The sequence below is a fragment of the Anabas testudineus genome, chromosome 14 (genome assembly GCF_900324465.2).
Source record: "Anabas testudineus chromosome 14, fAnaTes1.2, whole genome shotgun sequence".
NCBI lineage: Eukaryota > Metazoa > Chordata > Actinopteri > Anabantiformes > Anabantidae > Anabas > Anabas testudineus.
The window spans coordinates 12,786,491-12,809,551 of NC_046623.1; the positions used below are offsets into that span (position 1 = coordinate 12,786,491).

At 38.4% G+C, this 23,061-nt stretch overlaps 1 protein-coding gene across 9 annotated transcripts in view; it reads left to right on the forward strand.

Annotated features, from left to right (window-relative positions):
* Positions 1–23,061, forward strand: part of ncam1a (neural cell adhesion molecule 1a) — a 195,575-nt gene that overhangs the window by 134,206 nt on the left and 38,308 nt on the right. For 6 of the 9 annotated variants that reach the window (XM_026372147.1, XM_026372150.1, XM_026372153.1 and 3 more), the window contains exons 4-11: positions 725–868; positions 3,492–3,629; positions 3,923–4,040; positions 7,391–7,551; positions 8,185–8,327; positions 17,780–17,930; positions 20,990–21,174; positions 21,336–21,432. In XM_026372147.1, coding sequence (XP_026227932.1) covers positions 725–868; positions 3,492–3,629; positions 3,923–4,040; positions 7,391–7,551; positions 8,185–8,327; positions 17,780–17,930; positions 20,990–21,174; positions 21,336–21,432 — 1,137 coding nt within the window. Of the gene's footprint in view, positions 1–724; positions 869–3,491; positions 3,630–3,922; positions 4,041–7,390; positions 7,552–8,184; positions 8,328–12,726; positions 12,757–17,779; positions 17,931–20,989; positions 21,175–21,335; positions 21,433–23,061 lie in introns of all 9 variants that reach the window. The other 3 variants (XM_026372146.1, XM_026372152.1, XM_026372149.1) reach the window with 1 other exon arrangement.

Sequence of the window (23,061 nt, forward strand, 5' to 3'; positions counted from 1 at the left end):
TCCTCCATGTCTCACAGTGGGGATGGTGTTCCTTTCTTTTAAAGCTCCATTTTTCCCCCTCCTGTGAATAGAGAACTGATGTGACTTACCAAAAAGCTCTAATTTTGTTTCATCTATTCAAAGGAAATCTCAGAGAAGCGTTGTGGCTTGTCAACATTCATTTTAGTAAACTCCAGTCAGTTTTTATGTTTCTCTTTGAAATGTGGGTTTTTTCTTCCTCCCATTCTTCCACTTTCATTTAGAAAGCAATCTGTGGTAGCTGGATATGGCTGTATTTTGATTTTTTTTGGTCTATGTGGGCTTGCTTATGTTTGACTGTCCAACCCAGGATGTTGCCCAATAAGTGTTGACCATGTGTTTATTGCCTGAGCCCTGTGTGTTGGCCCATCAGCTCTATCAACCAAGTAGTCCCATCCCATTAAAATGAATGTGAGCACTGTGTTTTTTGATGCAGTGCATCAAGAGCACTTGAATTATCTTTACCTCAACTACCCTCCCACAGCATTTGTGATTACATAAATTTGAAAGCAGCAAAACCTTTATTAGAAGAGCAGAAGCTCAACCATATGGTGCCTCGTTATGCTGCTCATCAACTGTAAGATATTTTTTCATGCATCCATTTTTTTTGTTTGTTTGTTTTTTTCCACCTTTAGAAGTGTCAGTTGTTAAATTAAGATAAAAAAAATGTTCTCATTATATCTTTTCTTATCACATCTCTCTACAGAAAAAATCACCTTCAAGAGTGCGCCGAGCCCACAGGAGTTCAACGAAGGTGACGATGCTGACATAGTCTGTGATGTTGTCAGTTCACCACCACCCACCATCATTTGGAAGCATAAGGGCTCCAAGATTCAAGTTGCCAAAGATGGTGAGCCAGTCCAAATAAAAAACGTTCCAATGCTTGAGCTACTTTCTCATTTTCATTCTGCCATCTCATATCATCCCCCTGACTCCTGAGCAGTCACCTTGCCTTCCTGCCAATTTTTTCTGCCAATGTATGCTTTCCAATCAATTTGCCATACTCTTCTTCATCTCTTTCTCCGGCTGCCCAACATCTATGAACAAAGCCATGCATTTTCAGCGGGGAAGGGGTTTTAGACCTCACAGATGATGCATAAATGTGGGAATTGTATTTTCTGGCCTTTCAAGAAGTGGTTATTGTCACTATAAAAGACGTCTGAGGGCAGATTGGAATTCAGGTTTCCCAAATAGAGAGAGAACGTTTCTGGAAGACGAAATGATCTGAAAAACTGTATTATGTAGTTTTTTTCCGACTGTTGTTTTTAAAAATATGAAGAGATAGAAATGATAAATTTAGGAGCATGTTAATTTTTGAAGTCAGGTATAGTCATGCTCTCATGATAGGATTGCCAACTATGCTGTATGTTGCAACTGTGCAAAAGGTAAAGGTAAACTTCACTGAAATTCGATCCTGTGAGTATACAAATTAGCCATGTCTTTAGGTTTATAATGGGGTTCTGAAGAGGTCCCTCATTTGCTGAGGATTCAAATGTTGGAGCGCTGTCACAGCAGGAAAAGAAAAACAAAGCAAAGACATCACAGCATCTATAGAAACAGCTCAGACCATCCCTGCATCACAATCCTTTGCTTCATTGTTGATCCTTATGTTCTGAACAATTGCATTGCCAGTAAACATGCTTTGGAACTACGGAGCATGACACAGAACAGAACAAAGGTATTTTTTACAAAAAAAAGGTTTTTGAACATACTCGACAGCAGAAGTGAATGTTGCTGCTGGAGGGGAATGAGAAGTTGATATGGATGTGTTTGATAAAGTTTGAAACCTCTTGCTGTTGTGACCTTCAGTAAACCTTGAATCTACTGTATCTGCTTTTGCTCAATCTCATTATAACCACTGTTGTAAAACTTCTGTTTTAGATGAGGGAACACATCAAAACACTATTAGTATTTCTCTACTTCTGCCAAAAGATGAAGTAGAGTAAAAATAATTATGCCCTGTTTTTGTGAATGGTTTTAGGCAGTTTTATGCAGCCAGTAGCTACTTTCTTTGGAAGGTTTACAAGATTGAACCAGAGCAGTGCTACCTCTAGTTCAACTCGAACTTCAATCTGCAGTTTGAGAGCTGAGGTGGAGAGGAGGTGAGAGACTGGGTTTTATTTTACACTTGGACTGGGCCTATTTTAACCTTACAGTAACCCCTCCCTTTGGGTGACCGCTGGAGTGCCTGGAGTCACCACAGCATTTTGCTAAGCCAGCCTTTATTCTTGGACTCATGTCAAGGAATGTGTTTTTCACTGGAAAAACCACTAATTGTAACTGACACTGAAAGCTGAAAACTGCTTTTGTAATTTTCCTCAGAGCAGCAGTTGACCTAAACATATACTGCTTGTTGCATTGTTAAACAACACTACAGAACTTAGTCTTTGTAGCATGTGTCTACGCTAATACAATAAAATGTAAATGTTTTTTTCTAAGAAATACCACACTAAGTCCTTGTTTGTGCAATAGAGTCCACAAAATTTTAAACTCATACTGATTCATTAGCGTTAAAATTGAACAGATCTCTACTTCTACCTCCACAGAAGCATTCGACTAGCCTGTGAAAGTTTAACAAAGAAACCCTCATTAGCCACCACGCTTAAGTGAGTTTTTCAAGACACACTGGCCAGTCACAGCTTTTGGAGAAGCTATCCAAACTGAGATGTGTAGAGCACAAGCAGTATAGATGACTGAGATTCCTGTCTTAAAGCTTTTAAATCAGATGTCATCTGAGCCTTGATTTATAATGAATGTTGGATGCTTTTCCCAGATGCATCTGAGAAACAACACATGGTTTCAGTTAAAACAGCTCACTCTGCTTCTATGTGTTTATGGCTGGTTTAATTAGAGGTGCAACAGTTTGTCAGGCTCTGCAACAGTTTGTCAGGCTCTATGATTTGTGTAAAACACAGCTGAAATGCGTCTGGTGTAGACAGGGTGTCATGCAGGGCTCTCTGTGTTCTTCCAACCACATGCTTCATAACCAGGGGTAATTGGGACTTTTTAATCTGCCTCCAAAATCCAGTCTGAGCATTTTAATTAATTATTTCAGGTTTAAAATATCTGAACCTTTACTGGTATTTATGTACAAAGTCTGATTATTTCACACTTCAGTTAGAAACTTGTTGGCTTTTTACATCTAAATGTGTTAAAGAGCATTAAACTATTGCAACCAATCATGTTTCTCCATTTGGAGTTTTGTTAAAATTAGAATTCATTGCTAATTTTAATGTGTTTATTCAGAGGGAAACACTACAAGAGATAATCTACTGAGAAATCATGTTTGGAATGGATTATTCGTGTTATGTTACAAACCAGACAAAATACCATATGGAAACTATATAAGATGCATATTGTTTTTTACTCAATTCAGATAAGACTGACAAATTTACCTTTAATGCCGTGCTGTGTCGGTATAGTCTTTGTAATGTTGAATAACGTGTTTTGCCTTATTGCCTTTTTTGTTTCAGTGCGATTCAAGAACATGGATAATGGCCATCTGCAGATCCGTGGCATGAAGAAGACAGATGAGGGCATGTACACCTGTGAGGCTCGTGTCATGGCCAGAGGAGAAATCGACTTCAGAATGATCAAAGTCATTGTTAATGGTAAGCAGTGCACCTGTCAGTGTTTTTGGATGAGCCTGACAACCCTAGATATGTTCTTTAAAATCTTAAGTAATGTGTGGTCCATATACATTTTTTCTTATCTGCTCTATACTTTAGCCCAGAGTGGTGCTGTAAAAACACTGTGTATGTTCGGCCTCAAACATCAGTCATGTCTAACTGATGGTCATAGTGGTGCAGTTAGAAAAAAATAGCCAATAGCAAAATACATTTTTAAACACTTGTGTGAGATAGTGTAATCAGTGCTTTCATCACTTGCTTTTCATTTGTTTTAGTGCTTCCCACCATCCGTGCGAGGCAGCCAGAGGTCAACGCTACAGCCGACATTGGTAGCTCTGCTTTGCTGGCTTGTGATGCAGACGGCTTCCCTGAACCCTCCGTCACCTGGGCACAGTATGTCATCCACACCTGTCACAGGCCTGTTTTGATGAGTAGGATCACAAGTGAGGTTTTGCTTAGATCTACCACTGATCCTAAGGATCTTCAAAGCAAAGATGTGAAGAAGAATGAGCTGCAGAAATATAGTCGATACTCGGTGCTGGGTTAACTTTCCCACCCTCACAAAAATTTTAAAATCAAAGTAGCTGAAAAGCATTCATGAAGACAAGTATAACAGAAACACAAACACAAAGTTTCTATTACTGTCTTTCTATTACATCAGAAAGGGTGAGACTATGCCCTTTAGAAACAGTATGTAGTCAATAATCTGTATCACAATGTGATCAGAGGCCTGTGTGATCATCAAGTAGAGAGTTCTACAGGTGCTTGGGCTATACTGTATTTTCCCTCTGTCTCCAGCTGCTGGACACAATGGCAATGTGCAGACACACATGTGGTAACTAGACACCGATGTACAACGCTGCACAATCAAGAAAGGTTTCCATTCAGTTACTGTTTTACATCAGCGTGTGTGTGACCATTAGCATGCTGAGTACACAGTAAAAAATAGATGCTCCTGATCCACTCATAGTTCATAGTGGATCGATTTCTACACAAAGAATAAATGCAGCCACGTAAAGTGGTGGCTCATTGACAACAGGAGCCAGTAACTGCAAGGGAAAAGAAAAGAATTAGTCCTTTTTAGTCTTTTTTAAAATTGCATTCATATTGATTTTATCCAGTTAAGAGCCTGTTCTCAGTCTCTATGAGCCCCATTATTTCAAGGCAGCACCTCAGTACAAAGCCATTAAAAACACTGCTGCCTGATCCTCCTGCATATTGGTTGGAAGGTACAAACAACATTTTAAATGAAGTTGTGGTTTTGTATTAGGTCTTTCTGCTTTTTTTAACTGGTTGCAAAGTACTAAGCACACTAAGACTCCCTATAAAACACCAGTACAATATCTGATTTAATAATACACCTGTCCAGATGCAAAAAAACCAAAACATGTTGACCCATTAATTATAATCTCCAGCTTTGTTCTCTGCACTAACAACATACATACAATATTTATTGTACTCATTAAAATATCCACAAATTAAGCTCCAAACAAGCCTTCCGAAAGGGCATTTCAACTCCAAATGAAGGTGCAAATTGTTTGATTCAATAGTAATCCACCAGGCACTGTCGGTTTTATGCTCCTTTATAAATTGAGCCTTCTTATCAAGTCTGATATCAAATGATGCAAACTTTGATGAAGCCAGCAGCTTCTCTCAGCCTTACTGACCAAAATGTTTGTTGAAAGTGATTGTGCTCCCTTTAAAAGCCACTGCATGTGCACAACATACATTTCAGAGAGTTGGTGTTGTAAAGTGTTTGTAAATAGGACAAAAATATGAATTTACATGGCCTTGCCTACAAATTGTTGTGTGGGAGAAATGATGAGATTTACATGTATTTACATTTCCATGACTGTAACAAGAGCTAAAAGGCTTTGATCAGTAATATTAGCCGGGTTTCCACTCTGCACACACTATTTAAATTGCACACCATTTTTCGTCAGCTTTGTGTGGTAAAAGAGCAGGCGCTGCTTTTAAACCTTTAGTGAGGTACAACTGCAACAGTATGTGTACATAACGAGGCTGTCAATTACTTGTCAATTCAAAGAAAGTTCTTGCAGGAACACAAATTGGGTTGTTTTAAATATAGTCTAGTATATTTATATAGAAATCCTACAATATAGAAGTGCTATATAGCTAAATTTACTGTTCAAGGAGAATAATGGTGTGTAGGGTAACAGCAATAAATTTGCCATCCTAGACCGATCTTATTCAATTTTAAAGCTTTATATTATTGTTTGACAAATGAGTTTCATCATTATGATTGAGATCTTAGTTGTAATTTAATTAATCTTTACTACATATAGCTACAATTTGACGAAATGAGAAAGGTAAAATATATAAAGTCAACACATTGACATCATAACAGTTAACCACTACTTATTTTTCATGTCTTATCTTGCACATTCCCATTCTAAACTAATAATTCCCAAATCTCATTACCCTTAGAATATTTGGATTTTCAGGAGGTCAGTAAGCTAAAGAGTCAGTAACTGGTGTCAAAGTTAAACATCTTGTTGACCACACAATAATCATCTATATGAGGCTCTGGTTCTACATCAGTGTCCACTTCCTGCTTTATGTCATTAACGAGTCAGATCATTTAATTTTAATGATCATTCTGTCAGTAATGTTAAATGAAATGCTTTCTTGTTACTGAACTCAAAAACAATCCATTCCCAATCATACAATATTGTTATAAAAATGTCTTTCTGTTGTTATGTTATGAACAATGGACACCTTATTCCAAAAGGCCAAATTGAAAATAAACATGTTTTTTTCCATATTACTTTTTCCCAATAAAATGAAATAGGAAGAAATTGGTGTTCTGGTAAGAGATTCATTAGCATCTGCAATAAGAAAAATCGAGGTATTGGACCAAAATGGATCAAAATTTAAAATGGAGATGATTAGCAGACCATAAAAGCAATAAGTTTGCCATTAGTTGGTATATTCAAGTAACTTCAGTCAGTGTGTTTTGATGACACCAAAATCACCACCCAGTTTTGTGAAATTGCACAAAATCACATAGCTGTTTGTACAATGCACATGTCATCCGTGCGCCTGGTGCATCACAGTAACTCCTAATACTTTGACATCTGGCCTAATACAACTACTGAAGACTGATGCTGTTTGCTGCTGTCTTAGAAGCAGTACAGCTTGTGTGTGGTCTGAGTCTTGAGTTTGAGAAGGAGGCAGTTCATGGCCGAAGAGCGTATAGAGAGATAGTAAGGGGTTTAGGTGGACAGATGGACGAGGCATATAAAAAAAAAAAAAAACAGAAAGGTAAAGCCCTATTTGTTCTGGGGCTGCTGACACAAGGTTGTCATTCACTGTCTGCCTGCAAAATGCACCAGGATGGCTGCTCCCCAGGCATACAAATACTCAGCACAAACAATATTCTGACCTCTAGCTAAGTTCTGGTTGTCTTGATTGATAGAGTGTTTTCTCACTAAAATGGAAAAAAAAAAACACAAACACAAAAAACATGCGTTATCATCAGATTGGTGTGTGGCCTTCTTAGAAACACAGATGTAAGTACTAACGGAGAGCTGAGGCAAACAAGAGGCATACAGTACAGCTACAGGACAGCTTTTTCAGTCGTTGGGTACCAGCTGTTCTCTCCCTGAGATAAAACCCCAAAGTTCAAAAACGTATTTATAGGCCCCTCAAGTTGCATAAGAAAATGTATGTGATGTGAACTCCGCTATGTCCTTTTCCTTTTTTTCCCCCCTCTGCTACAGTAACGACATTGTCCTTGAAACGGGTGATAAGTACAGCCTGAACGAGGATGGTTCAGAATTGGTAATAAAAGATGTCAAGAAAGTGGATGAAGGAGATTACACTTGCATCGCAAAGAACAAGGCAGGAGAGAAAGCCGAGGAAGTCAGCCTGAACGTGTTCGGTAAGAGAATAACTCCATTCGCTTACAAGAACATACACAACTGTGGCTCTTTTTTCTCTCGCTGGCCTTTTCTTTTGTACTTCCTGACATTTGTGGTACACTCCTCCACTGCTTTGCTAGTGGCTGGGTGCAGGGTTACACAGCATGAAGAATACAGTTTAAAGAAAATTGTGTCCTATCGAAAACTAATTAAGCCACCCCTTTAGGACATTCAGAGATATCACACTAGAGTTTCTCTGCATGAGGGAATTTGCACCAGCCTTATGTAATCATGTGCTTGCAGTTCTATTATGTGTCAATGGGGTATGAAACTACAAGACTAATGAAGCCTGTCTGTATACTTTTCTACTGTACCAGGTATTTAAGCCTGTGCCAATTAATGGTTTTATATTTACAAAGAACCAAATGTTTTACAGGTTTTACCACCTACAACTTCTGATAACACAACTACCATCAGATACGAATCAAATGTGGGGCAGCATTGTGGTGCAGAGATTAGCACTGAACCCCCAGAGGAAGAAGGCCCTGGGTTTGACCCTGACCTCTAGCAAAAGCGCCTATGTGGATATTTTTTAGTTAAAAAGGTGTCCACAAATTCATGTTTCAGTAATTCTTCTTGGTCTTTTCCTTTAGTGCAACCTAAGATTACCTACCTGAGTAACCAGACTGCTTCAGAGTTTGATGAGCAAGTCACCTTGACTTGTGAGGCTTCAGGTGACCCCACACCCACCATCTCCTGGAGTTTTGAAAACAGAGTGTTCACTGAAGGAGAGCAGGTACGGATGTTTTTTTTTATTTATTCATTTTTCCCCCCCCTAACATGGGCAGTATCACTTTCAAACAGACCAGCTATTAAAACATATGCAGGATTAATGTGATCAGATGAATTTTTGAGACCTCATATGAAAACGAGTCTTTGCTAATATTGAATTCCACTTGGTGCATTATTAAATAACAGAAGTCCTTCAAACAGACCAGTATCTTTGGTATTTTATTTTTTATTTCTCTTTAGAGAGAAAGGTCAAAGTGCCCTGCAGTGTGTTGGCACACTACTGAAAGGAAAGTGTTAATTGTTCGTACATTTATTTATGAAATTGCAAATATCTTACATTGGTGTTTCACTGAAAACTTTTTTAATGTGGAATGTTTGCACTATATTTGTAGTACAATACAAAGCTTCCATTCACATTTAGGGGTGCACAGATTCCAATATTGTAATCCTAATGGGTTTCTGTTGGTCAAATGCTTGAATAAACTCCTGCATGCTACAAGATAATGTGCGCCAGCTGTCCATAATGAGCTACATTATTTTTGGCAATGCAGAGCAAACACTGCCGATCTTGTTACCAGTTGCATGTACATGGACTCCTCAAATAGTTGCTGTTAATGAACAAACCTCTACTAAATAGTCCATTATTTCAGGAAAATAGGGCATGGCTCCAATCCATCACAGACCTAACATATCTACTAATATTGAACATTTCAGTCGCCGGCCCACTGACTTGCGCTTCTCATTCACTCTTGAAATGACTTCAGTTAACTTTTATAATTTCCACTCTGCCCCATCTGAAATCATTAATAGTGTATAGTAGCTGGGCAATGACATCCAACTGCTTATTGTGCTTCATACCCCTCAATGTGGCCTTTTTATAGACAAGTTTGGATTCTGTCATCTCTAAACTTTTGACAGTCTTCTCCACAAACATACTAGAGCATAGTGTGTGGAAATTGCCAGAAAATCTTGCAGTGCCATGATATTCACAAGTGTTGTACAGTATCCTCCCACTCTCTATTAATAATTAGCATTTAAAAGTTGACATTTTGGAAAAATCTCACTAAAAGCAAAGAAAGAGCTGAAAACATGAAGATTTTAATTAAATTAAGGTAATTTTCAGCCAGATGACCTGATTCTTCCTCTATTTTTAAATGAGACTGTTTTGAGCTCAGTTATGCGGCATGCTAACTGCTGTGATAATCCATTTTAGAAACAAGTAGGCATGGGTTTTTTTTCTCAGGATGAATGTAATATAAGAGGAAAGTGTGCGTGTAAAGCCACATAACGGTCATGCATCTCTGCCATGCTTTGGTGTATATCCTCGTTTTTCTCTTCATGTCCTTCAGGAGAGCTGGAGATAACACTGGATTAACGCTTTGGCTATAGAACTTGGTAAAAGGCTTTGTGTGAGCTATGAATATCATCCTTATGCAATTTCTTCATTACAGTGGCCACAGCGTGTTTGCAGTCGCCGGCCTTAAGAGAGAATCTTATCCCAAGTCTATTCATATGCTCTTATCACCTCATTAAAATGGCATAATTTTGAAAAATCCACCTAAACTGTCTATTCTGACAACATGCATCATGTGAGCAGTACATGGATTAGTTAGAGGTGTGATTTTCCGCAGTAAATGCAGTAAACAGTATTAGGTTAATTACCTTGCAGCCTCACACAGGTTTGTTGATTAAGGAAGAACAGTTAGTACTGTCTGCTGGTTAGTGCTCCAGCTTGCCTAAACTATAAAACTACAAATACATCTTCATAGCACGTTTGACACTAGGCCAAGGAAAAAGTATTACTGGTCCACAATAAAATTACTTGAATGAAATAAAAATGTCATAATAATAATATAGCTAATGTAGCTATAGCTGGTTATTATGGGCTACTTTGGCTTGAATATGACTCACTCTGTATTGCATAATTAATCACTCCCTGTCACGCTCAATACAGTTTTCTTTTATAACAGCAGGTCTTTGTAGGAAATGAGTTAACTAGTCAGTCACTGACTTTCAGCATTGCATGAAATCTCTGTTACTGAGAAGTCTATGTTTTTACAGAGAAAACTAAGTTAACATTTAGCTTCTAGTTTCCATGTGATGCGTGATCACTCAAATTTAGATTTAAGTTTCATGTTTCAGCAAACAAGTCTTTGTCAGTGTTCAGTCCAAAATATTTTCAGGTTCATGGATAATTTTCTGAACCTGAATTCAGATTTGGAGATTTACTAAAGGGGAAATGTGTTCATTTAAATCAACTAAGCTGTCTCTAGTTTGCCCAATCAACAGTGGATTTTATTGCTGACCGTCAGTGGAAAGATGCACACATCTGAGTGCAATCATGGCTGCATTGTGACTTACTGAATCTTATCTCCCAACTGCAACACAGGATTTGGCCATCGCAACACACACTTGTCACCAACTATCTTCTTCCATTCACAGGCTGCCAGCATCCCTGTATTTCCCATCTATCTGTCAGATCAATTTTGATTTAATGCTGCTATGATCAGAAAACCCGGCTGATCATTTGGTAATGGCTTTCACTAATTTTCATTTGCTCGTCATTCATCATTGGTCTGTTTCCCATTTGCCGTGCTGTGTCCTCGACATCATATCACCCAGAATACAAGAGCACAGACATAATCATAGTGTAGCAGAATGGCATAGCAGTAATTTTACTGGCTGCCGCTGCCTCTTTTGAATATGTCTTGTAAAAAGTGAAGTGGATGGGATCATTCCATCATCTCCTAACAAAGGATTATAATGTGATCTTGAAGTTATTTGCCCATTCACACATAACAGTTGTGTTTTTAGACCATGAGATGACAATTACCTGTATGCACTTGATAGTAAAGGAAGATAAGTGGTACACGCCACCACTGAGAGACATGTTGATTAGAAAAACAAAGTCCCTAGATACCAGTAATGGCTCTCTCATAATTAGCTTCAGTGCCCTGATTTCCGTAGTGTGTCTCCAAATTGTCTCTTATTACAGAACATGAATTAATAACCAACTGAGAAGCCTCTGCTTTGCTTTAAGAAAATATGCTCCAGTTGGGCATTTTGAACAGTTCTGTAAATTCCCTGCCCATATTTCAACTGCCAAGTCAGAAAAAATGACCTCACCAAAGCAGTCACTCACTGAATGTTTCACTTTTAGAAAACATCAGATCATAGTTTAATATTGCTTGTCCTGTTTTTAATATTTTATTGCAGCATTATATTGTATTTATGACAAAATTAAAGATATTTGCTTTAAAAATAAGGAAATAATTCAAAATTATCCCATGAAAAAGTAAATTCACCAGCTTTTTTACTCATTGTGTTTTCTAAGGACAGTACTAGTATGTATACAACATGTTGAAGTTGCTTAACTACAAATCATGTGTTTAATGCCAATGCATGTTGTAGCTCTTTGGATGTGTTATCCTTTCAGGCAAGAACTGGTTTCCATTTATTTCACAAGGGTGTGAAAATCAATAAACAGACTTGACACTGCGTAATTTATCACAGTAAGCACTGAGGTGCTTTCAGACAATGAGAAGTCACCCAGCAACACTGGTGCATTTTGGGCACAAAACCACTACCTGCCTAAGTATGTATGTATGTATGTGATATACATAATCAGAAATCTCACCAGAGTGGTAAGTAGCGTAATGGTAGATGAATGAATACCCATATAATATTAATTAAGGAAGTCTTGCTACAGTATCATGTATTTATTCTGTCCAGATAATCAGATTTTGGAGCTTTTGGAGTTCTGTGTGTCTTCATGTCTGTTGGATCATTCAGATTATTCAGTTACCTGCTTAATTAGCTTTTGTATATTTCGTTTTGTATATGTCTGACAATGTCATTGTCTAAACTACGGCGGTCAGTCAGCAAGAGTTGAACCATCATGAACTCCTGTGGCAGTAGCATAGCAGCTGTCCTCTCTCTACTTGCCACTGCTGCTGACCTCAGCGCCACATCTGCTGCTGTGTTTACATTGCGTAGCTGTGGAAGCAGTGATAGCAAGTGCTCACTGTGACTGAGTTTTTATGAAAGTTACAATTACAGTTGCACAGCAGGTTATTTTAGTATCAACAATAGTATAGCAAAGGAGAGAAAAAGTTCACTGTGATGGATTACCTAATCACGGTGTCACTGCAGGTTGATTTGCGTACCATCTGTAAGTGAATGTAAATCAAAAATTGCCTGGAAGGCAGAAAATGCACTCTGATATGTCCTGGAAAATGATTGGCAGCAGTGTAGAGAAGATGTTTTGATAGCTGAAATCATTGCACATCTCCTGCGGGTAAATTCAGTCTGCACTCTCTCTCAGTGTGGGTCTTTTACAAAAGCTTACTTTGCTCCACTGTGTTGCTGTTTGTCTTTGCTTCCCTTGTGTTTGTCCTCTCTAGGCTTCTTGGACGCGACCTGACAAATATGAGGTATAGCTACTAAGTGTCGTAGTCAGAGTGTAGTTGTAATAGCCCAACCTTACACTGTAGACCACCCCTTTTTTATTGCAGAGCAGAAGTGTTGTCATTCAGCCCATATTAAATGTGCTTTACATTTTGTGCGCTAAATATGTAGACCATTAGACACGTAGTACAGCACATTAAATCTATTTAGTTCCAGTACACATTTAGACTTGCCCTATTTACTTGTCCATGTTTATTTTTGTCGACAAATTCTGTCTTGAGTTGGAGAGACAGTCACAGTGTCTCAAAGTAGATGTTTCATTTTTGGGCCATATAGCATGCTGTTATTTCCTGCTGCATGGTCTGGTTAGTTTTCAGACCTGCATCGGTTTGTTTGTATTCCAGGAACTCTACAGTGTGACATAGAAAACACCTTCTGCTCTGCTATGTGCCAGTCATTGCTCTTAACTCACCGAGCTATACTAAACCTTAACAGAGAGGTTTTAAAAGATGTAGCCTGTCTTAAAACAAGAGTCTGCATGTTGAAATTATGTTTGTAGTGTGCTCATTTGAGGCACAGACATCACTAGCTAGAACACAAGTAACAAATATTTCTTTTTAAAAATTGAACTTGACCATGCAATGGGAGAACACAATTAATTATAAATTCGAAAACACTTTTATGCATGAAGTCTGCTCTAGCATTTGACTGGAAGGCAACATGCAAACTCTTGGACCTCCACAAAATAAGAACCACTACCTTTGAATAGATCTGCCACAAAATAACAAGCTAACTTCACTCACTCCTACACACATAATACCAGAAATGGAATTAATTTACTTGACCAAGTTTCGATGTGAGAATAAGAAATGAGTTCTAACAATTTGTGTTCTTCTAAAATCAGCCTATGAAGTCACTGAATAATTCAAATACTACGTCCATAGTGTTGTGAAAATTACAATGGTTATATTATGTTATCTGTAATCTTTTAGCTTACATTATCTGTGACTCTGACAGGTCATACACACTCAATGCATTGGCCATTATTGCACATAATTACTTGTGGACCTGCACTGTAGGTTCTTGTTATTGTAGACTGTGTGTGTGCTTTCATAGAAGTATAGTTTAGTTTTCGATACAGTTTAATATTGCTCCTACTCAGTAGATGGTTGCCAATAGAAAAATGCATTTTTATTTCACACCCTTTTAACAGTTCATCCTTTTCTTTTCTCTAGTTTCTGCAAGGTGAGGACAGTTAGTGAGAGAAACCTGTGTGAGAGAAAAAGCTTCCTGAGACTATAGCTTGTGTGTAGATAAAAAAGACAGTGATATCACTAAACTAATTTGTCCGTAGAGTGAGCAGTCTATTTTCTGTCCCTAAAGATATTATCAGTAATAGTTCTGTGTAACATTATGGACAGACCCACTTTATAGAATCAGCTATTGATGAATGCATCTCTAAGAACCCAGTATAGATCACACAAATCTATAGTCACTGCTAAAGATTTAGGCCTTTCTTGCATTGGACACTGGTTGGATTTAGTTCTGTTATAGGCATATATCGTGGGTTGCTAACAAGCAGTCATTATATGATTAGTCACAATGATAAATGTAAGTTAAAAAGCCACAGAGAGCTGCCAAATCTTTACAAGGTGTCTTTATTGCATCAAGAAATGCACTCTCGAAAGCAGACTGACACTTTCACCAGATCGGAGTCTGATTATAATAATCTGCCTGCTGAATGACATTGTTGTGAGCAGTGCCCAAAAGAGCTTTCAGCCCGTCCGATGTATAAAATCAGGAAAATTCACTTGGTCGTGTTTTAGATCCTGCATAATTCAGCTGTTTATCGTGATGGGCAGCGCGGTGGTGTAGTGGTTAGCACTGTCACCTCACAGCTAGAAGGATCAGGGTTCAAGTAGGTGCCTTTCTGTGTGGAGTGTGCATGTTCTCTCTGTGCTTGTGTGGGTTAACTCCAGTTTCCTCCCACAGTCCAGAGACATGCTGTTAGGTTAATTGGTGACTTTAAATCGCCCGTAGGTGTGAATGTAAGTGTGAATGGTTGCCTGTCTCTATCATCTATGTCAGACTTGTGATAGACTGGCGACCAGAGGATGTACCCTGCCTCTTGCTCAGTGACAGATGGGATAGGCTCCAGCAGCCCTGTGACCCTTAAGAGACAAAGTGGTTAGCATAATGGGTTCGTGTTCATCATAATTAGATGTAATAGTAAATGTAAATCCCTCTTTGTCCTTGTTAGCAGCTTAGATATCTGTTAAGTTAGTGAACTGTGCTACACCACATTAAACAGCGGCAAATATCCCAGGGTGGACTCAACCAGTTTTGTATGTTTACACTCAGGAACACTCAAAGGCAGAGTTACTTTAAATAGACTGTTCATTTTCTGGAGAAGGTGTAAAAGCAGATCCTGCTGAACGATCCAGTCACAAAACTAGGAGACAGTTACTCATGAGCTTTATTTCTTGATACCAAGGACATTTTTAAGGACATTGTTGGCTCAGCTTGTCGCCCTCAGCTCTATTTAAGGACACACATCCCTACTTTCATCATTCTAATCGTCCTTCTACGCTGCAGCAATGAAAAACAAAAAAACATGTATCTATGGTAAAAGGATCTGCTTCTGCTCCCACTTGATATGCTTCTCACCATCGAGCAGGGCCACCAGCCTCTGTGTGCCAGCCCCACTTCAGCATTTACATGGAATAATTTTGATAACAACATTAGCTGACGTTCTTTCTTTGTCGTCTATTTTACTTGCATAAGTGCAAATCATTAGAATCCCAGTTCTGTGGTTTCTGAATTGTAAAATCTCAATGTGAAATAGTTTCTCTATTAAGCTTCAAGTGAACAATTTACATCCTTGGCTAGATTCAAAACGGAGCTGAGCCAAAAAATGGGAGTTGGAATTAGTGCTAAACAGAAAATGTTTGCATTAAATCATACTAAACAAAGATAGTGAACATGGCAAACATCATACATGTTAATATAAGAATGTTAATATTTTCAGTATGAGCATGTTAGTATTCTGATGATAACATGTCAATCTACAAACCACTGAGCCAAAGAGCTCTTTCAAAGTGTGCTACAAAAATCCTGCATGGCATTGATGCAGAATTAACATCTTTTTATAGAGTGAGAAGAGCTATAGTTGGTGAAGAGGTACTAACAGAAAAAAACGAAGTCCCCCCCGCCCCAAAGTAAAAAAAATGCATTTGCATGTTGATTACCTAGAAAAACTACCCTTGTGTCAAATTTAATTTAAATGTATTGAAAATGCAGAAGCAGCTCATATAAGGATTGAGCAGGCAGCAGTCTCTTCCATAACCGTAGTACAGAATATATGACAAGCGAAATACATGTATTGACTGGTTATGTAACAGAGGGACGGTTGTGTCCCGCTGAGCAAAGAAGCAGTGACTACACAAACAAGGGAAACTGTGAAAAATCAGTTCCATGCTTTCTGTTACAGGTCTACCATTTGTATAATTAAAATGATTCATTGGAATTAATGAATAAATCCTGTTGAAAGGTCTGCCTGTTCAATTCTGCCTCTGTTGTGTCATTAAAGCATTATTCTCCATTAACCTTATCTCTGTTTACATTCCAACAATGTGCCCAGTACAGCTCTTTCCCATGTCACCGCAGTGAGACAAGATTAATGCTGCCCTTTCAAAATGTTCCAGGACGCTCCCTCAGATGTTCGGCAAGCAGCAGAAATATTTCTGCCACATCTGCATCATCTCACTCTGTAAAGGATAACAATTCATTCTGTAATGCTAAAACAACAAATATTAAATTATTTATAAAGCATAAATGCTGAAGAGCATAGGATGCTTGAAATAGTAATATAAAATCATGGCAGCTCGGAGGAAGATGTATATCCCCTGTTGGTTTGAACCATGTGTCGCCCAGAGGGAAGAAAAGCTGTTACTGTATTTTTAACAGCCAGTTTCTATAGGGCCTGCTACACGGCTCTTCTTCATTATTGATGTCTTTTTTTTCTCACTCACACCCCTCTGCAGTGCACTTGCAAGACAGAAAGGCATGCCATGTAAAAATAAATATGAATTTCTGACCCAGAGGGAAACCTGCATTTCTTAAAAAAACAAAACTACATGTGAAAATAGTTCAATATTACCAGGAACATCATCAAGAACAAAGAACAGAGCAGTAAATAAAGCATTCTGTCGTTTGGCCGCATCCTTTGTATTCAGTAACATACACATGATTAAAAAATGCCAGTAGGTGAACTCAGATGTCAGCTGACAGAACACATCCTCGTTGACCCTGCATATCACACAGGTTCTACTAAGCAGGCAGAGCAATAAAGGTGTTCTGCGAAATATAAACAAGGTTTAACAAGCCATTTGTCCCAATTGCAATTACAGTGTTCCAACAGCAATTAGACTGTCTGCAAACTTGCAGCTACACTGCTAAATGGTAGGGATAGCAATCGACATATTATGGGAGTGTGCAGTTTATTGGCCGGGGCTTTATTTACCCGCTGATTTCCAGGCTGATGCAGGGACATTTTTCATGTATATTGGCCACACAGCAGAGGATAGGGCTGGTGTGTTTCAGCTCTCAACAGACTAAATCCAGTGTTAGTCATTTCCAGTTTTTCCAACTTCCTTGTTTTGTCATTTACAATAAAAAAAAAAGAACAGATTAATACCAACTTTATCATTTGTTTTGTGTGTGTGTGCGTGTTATATTGTGTGTCAGCGTTAAGACCTCATTGCAGCTGTAATTATGTTCTCTCCATTCAGCGGGTCATAACTGTGGTGTGGTGTAGCACTGTAATTCACCTAACGTAGGTCGACTGTCAATCAACCAGTGTCCATCACTTTCTGAGTTCTCAGGCCATCGAGTTTTATTCTGTGAATATTCCAAACAAACCAAATACATAACTCTATATTCTCTATTGATTTCTTTATTTGTCCGTTTTCCAAGACTATTCCAGTGTTTAGATCAACAAAGTAGCAAGGTGTACATTCATTTTCAATCATTTCTTTCTCTTTTTTACAGAGCCTTGATAGAAATATTGTGGTACGCAGCCATGCAAGAGTGTCCTCTCTCACCGTGAAAAATGTCCAGTTCACATATGCCGGCCAGTATCTCTGCACTGCCAGTAATTCCATTGGTCAGGACAACCAGCATGTGTTCCTGGAAGTACGCTGTAAGTCACCCGACTCTTTCTTCCTAATTGAAAATAATGTGCCGAAAGAACAGCTGGTGAACGACTGTTGTTTTAATCAGCATTTAATCAACATTTAGAGACCACACTCCAATAACTATACTCTGGTGCGAGTGTCACACCAACATTTATAAAATCAGCTGAATGTCTGTGGCAAAGTAACTGTTACTGATCTTTTCAATAGACAAGATGCACTGAGAAAAACTCTGATGTTGGAGGTTGGAAAGCCAAAATTTCTTTTGACAGCATCTCGAAAACTTTCTAGGCTTTGTTCATTAGCCCTCAATTTCACCTGTAAGCTGGTAGGCAGAAAATCCAATAGCACTAGTAATATAACAATAGGAATAAGAGCATGTCTGTCCAGACAAGAAAAGCTTATAAAGCCTTTTATCTAATCATCACCTGCTTTGTGGCTGCCCTGAAGACATGTCTACAAGAGGTTTCTCTTTATGATTGTTTGTCCATAGGAGCGTCACTGATTCAGATAGATTGACAAAAGAATAAAGAGCTGATTTCACAAAGACAGACTTACAGACTGGACAAATACTCTTCACAGTCTATTGCCTATTGCAGCAGCTGCAAAGTTCAAGTGTGAAGTCAGTAGTGAACAGTTAATCTATATATGTATGGCCCCTGCTTACCATCGCAGGGGCCATGCACCATAGAAACAAAGGTCTCAGTTCTGACATAACCTCAGGGGTACAGTAGCCCTTTAGTCTTTAAATGACCTTGTCTGATCAGCAGCTGAGTAACTGTCTTTGAGCTGTGCACCAGTCTTAATGTGTTGCAACACTCAGCTGTCTTGGAGACACTAACATCAGCATCGCAATGTGCTGCAGACTCAGATATGGCAAGTTCATATGCACTTTTCATAAGCTAGCACTGCAAGTGTTTTGCATGCATTTCCTGTCAATGCATTAACTCAATCGCAGCACATGCCTGGAAAGATCGAACATGGAAAGTGGAATCCAAAATCGTACTTGATCTAATTTTGAAATCTATCAAATGTTTCCTTGGTTTAAAAAAAAAAAAAAAAAAAAGAGAATAAAATAAAGCCAGTCAACGTTTAATTGGATTAATATGCCCTGCTCTCAATGTGCCAGCAATTTGCTCAGATATAATCACAATGCAACGTTGATAGAGTTGTTTGAGGGCTTGCAGTTAGCTGGAGTAATCAGTAAGTAATCAGTAGCTGATTCACTGTTGCCAAGCAATTATTGATAAGAAAAGGTGCTTTGTCTTGAGCACAGCTCTCACTCTCTGTCCTCTCTATCTTCACTCGCCCACTCATACAATGAAGACGTTATCTAAGCATGGAACTTCCTATCTGCTGCACAGCATGATCACATTAGCTAGGCTAGTGTGTATAGGTTTGCTGCTGAAGGACTGATAGGAAAGTGTTAATATCATCTCTGTTTGAACTGAATTTTGTCCACGGCGAAGTTTGCTTAGCATGAATAAAAATACAGTTTGCACTCGGAGAAGGTCACTTCATTATGTACTCACGTCAGTCTTGGATAGTCCTACTGATGTGCATTACTTTCGGTTTTTAAACTCACCATCTTCAAAACATTTAGATTTATAAAAATAATAAAAGTATACTAATGCTTATTCACTTACAAAATAATCAGTGTCAATGTGAAAGTGTTGTTAATCAAAAAACGAGAGAAAGATGTTGCTGATTTAACCTACAGCTTTTTGGGCTCAATGGACAAGCTACAAACTGCTGAGACTACATACAAGAGATGCAAATTGACAAATTAATTTTTTTTAATATATGCTTTTGTAAACATACTGTAAATGTATATTATACACATATTTAATGTTTTGTTACTCTGCCAAGGACAAAAATGTGTAAATTGTACCTATTATAGTTTATATTCTATATTATCCCTTGTAATTAATACTGCTGTATTCATTCTGCAATAGCAGGATTAGTATTTCAGCAACACATCATCAGTAGGGTAAAACTAACCTGTCTCACCACGGTCTAAACCCAGCTCACGTTCCCTGTTGTATGTTTGTATGTATTTTATGCTTTGCGTGACCTATGTGAGCACCACTGGCAGATACACTCCCATTATTTGCAAATATATCAATAGTCTCACCTCAACCAGGCTTTGAGGTTACAGAAATCAAACAGTCAGATCACAGCCACTGTAGAGAGTCAATGAGGCCCAAAAGCAGCATTGACAGAAAGAGTGAGAGACTAATCAGGGTTTCGGGAGATGGAGCATCTATTGACTCAGCCTTGTCCATCAATCCCAGCTGCAGTACACTGGAGATTTTTCAAGGATCTAGGGTCAGAAGCAAAGCTCCAGCAGTGTCAGGAGCTACGGCATTTCACAGCACACAGGAAGCAAAATAGACTTCACTGCCCAGTAATGTGGGTAAGATATAATGCTAGGATTCAATGAAGCAAAACAATAATGTCCTCTTATAGCCTCCTATTTCTTAATAATGATGCTCAAAGTTAAAGCCCAGCGTTAAAGTAATACTACATGTATATAGTATTAAGTAAATTCAGTCAGCATGTCAGAGCTGCTTGTTATATGAGGTTTACACTGCACAGCAAAGCCTAGTGTTATTGGTATCTCTGCAGGTATCAAATATAGAAAAAGAACAGTAGCAACGAGAGGCAGATTAATATAATGTTCATCAGGCCCAAAATGAACCGGCTGAAATCTTCTGCAGCAGTTGGAACTGACAACATGCATCTTTGTTATTTATTAGCTGAATGCTCCTGCTGCTCGTGGTATGAGCCTATAAGACTTGCTGTGTAATAATGGCTCTGTGAGAAACTGAAATGTTATGTAGTTGCTAAACTAGTGCATCTAGTGGGCTAAAAGTGGCAATTTGGTGTTACACTGTATTTAAAACACAAATTGATTTTCCTAAAGATTTTGACCTGAACATATAGAAAAGACAACTGTAGCTAGGCCACCATGACAGTAAACAAAATCCTAGTCTAGTAATCCTAGTAAAAAACACTTGCCTTTTTTCATAATTTGACCATCTTCATTCCTTTTATGCTATTGCAGTTGCTCCAAAGATCCTTGGTCCAGTGACAGTGCACACATGGGAGGGGAACCCAGCCAACATCAGCTGTGAGGTAGAGGCTCACCCCAGAGCCTCTGTGGTTTGGTTCAGAGACGGCTTCCAGCTGCCCAGTGCCAACACCACCAGCGTAACGATATACAACACGCCAAGCATCAGCTATCTGGAGGTCTGCTGCACCGTTTGTACACTGACACAGGAGTTGATCAAACACAGAGATTTTATAGCTCTCAGATATTGTCAGCATTTGTTTATAGTTGCAGCTGCATTTCTTCTTGCCACATTACATAATTATACCTCTTAGAATTTTTGTCTTTTTGTGTCTCTCAGATTAACCCTGATTCCCAGAATGACTTTGGGACCTACAACTGCACAGCAACCAATGTGATGGGCACAGATTCCAAGGAGTTCATTCTTATCCAAGCAGGTTTGTTAACCAAGAACATTTGCAGGATTTACTGTATTTTACTTTAACAAATGTGTCAAGAAAGGTAAATAATCCACAATTCCAAATGTGAGTAAAGAGGAATTTTGATGAATTCACAGGATCTATGTATATACGCAAAGATACAAATATCCATATTCATTCTTTTTGCCAGATTTTTAAACACGCACATGTCCCTAGTTCTGTTTCATGAATGTCAATTAATGATGCACATACACCAGCCGCATTTCCACTCTCACAATTTGCCATGAATGGAAGTAGAAACGCCTTTAAACATCAGTGCGCATACTTATACTTGTGCCCACTCTAGCACTCATTAGACCTGTCAACGTTAAGAGCAGACGGCAAAAAGGATGACGCACTGTTTTACTGACTGTGCTACACTGACAAGGTTTTATCACACCTGATGGCTGCACACGATGACTAACAAGGTTGTTCCTGAAATACATCTGTATGCTTGTACAAACATAGAAAATCTTATTTTTATATATGAGATGTCCTAAAGGTGGCCTTTTCTGATGTGACACACTGGAGCACAGGCGGACAAGTTGGGAATAAAAAGTCAAATCACACTGGAGTTGTCCTTCAATCCTTAAAGATTGCTTTTGTTGTTTGTTTTGGTTGACTTCATTTGATATGCACATTGTTTTGGACCCTTTAGAGGAGGTAGTGTAGGTCACTTTGGACCTACTCTAAATTGTGGTTTATAAATTGTACTGACAACCTGTGCCGCCTCTGTGTAACATAGTGTAGACCCTTTAAGTTGTTTTCTTTCTCCTTTCTCCATCACTGATTAACTCATCATATGCATATGCCTAAAGCATCTCCTTCCAAGAAGAGATGGGCAAAATCAACCTTTGAAATATGTTCACACCTTATTTTCTACATTGATATGGAAATGAGAAAATCATTGCAGCTGGAGCAGCATTTTCATAGGCGTCTACATTATGTGTGTGACACTAATGAGTGGCTCCAAGAAAGTTGCAGACGTACACACATGGACCAGTGATTCGTTTATTCCAATTCCTTTTGGCATTGAGGTGTTATTTTATTTTAACTATTTTAACCAAATATGTGAAGACTCAATAATGACCCCTGGAGGCTGCTGTGTTCCTTTCACAAATCCAAATTATTGGACTAAATACAGTTGTTGTTGTTGTTAGCAATATATCAGTAGTGTAGGTAAAAGTGTAAAGTTAGTAGCATTGCAAGGTGAAAGATCAGATTCAGTGAAGTCAGAAGGGCTCGCCCTCAAGGAAACATACAGTAAATGTGATAAGTCCTTCAAAAAACATTGATTTTCTTGTGTGAAATTTTAAATTTAAAATATTCCTGTCATCAGGGAGCCTTGTATATAGTTTAGCAAAGGTATGATCAAGAACACAGTAGTTACACAAAACAGAATATACAGAACACACAGATAAATATAGTGATTACCATACCTAGGCTTAAAAGATCAAAAACATGCCCCTACTTGACTTGTAAGAGGTATTATATTAGAATGACTTCACTAAGAGTTAAATTGTGTAGTGCTCTATTTCTGCAAACCTGTGTCTCATCTTCAAAGTACATCACAGATTGCAAACCACAGGCTTTGGCAGACTCACAACC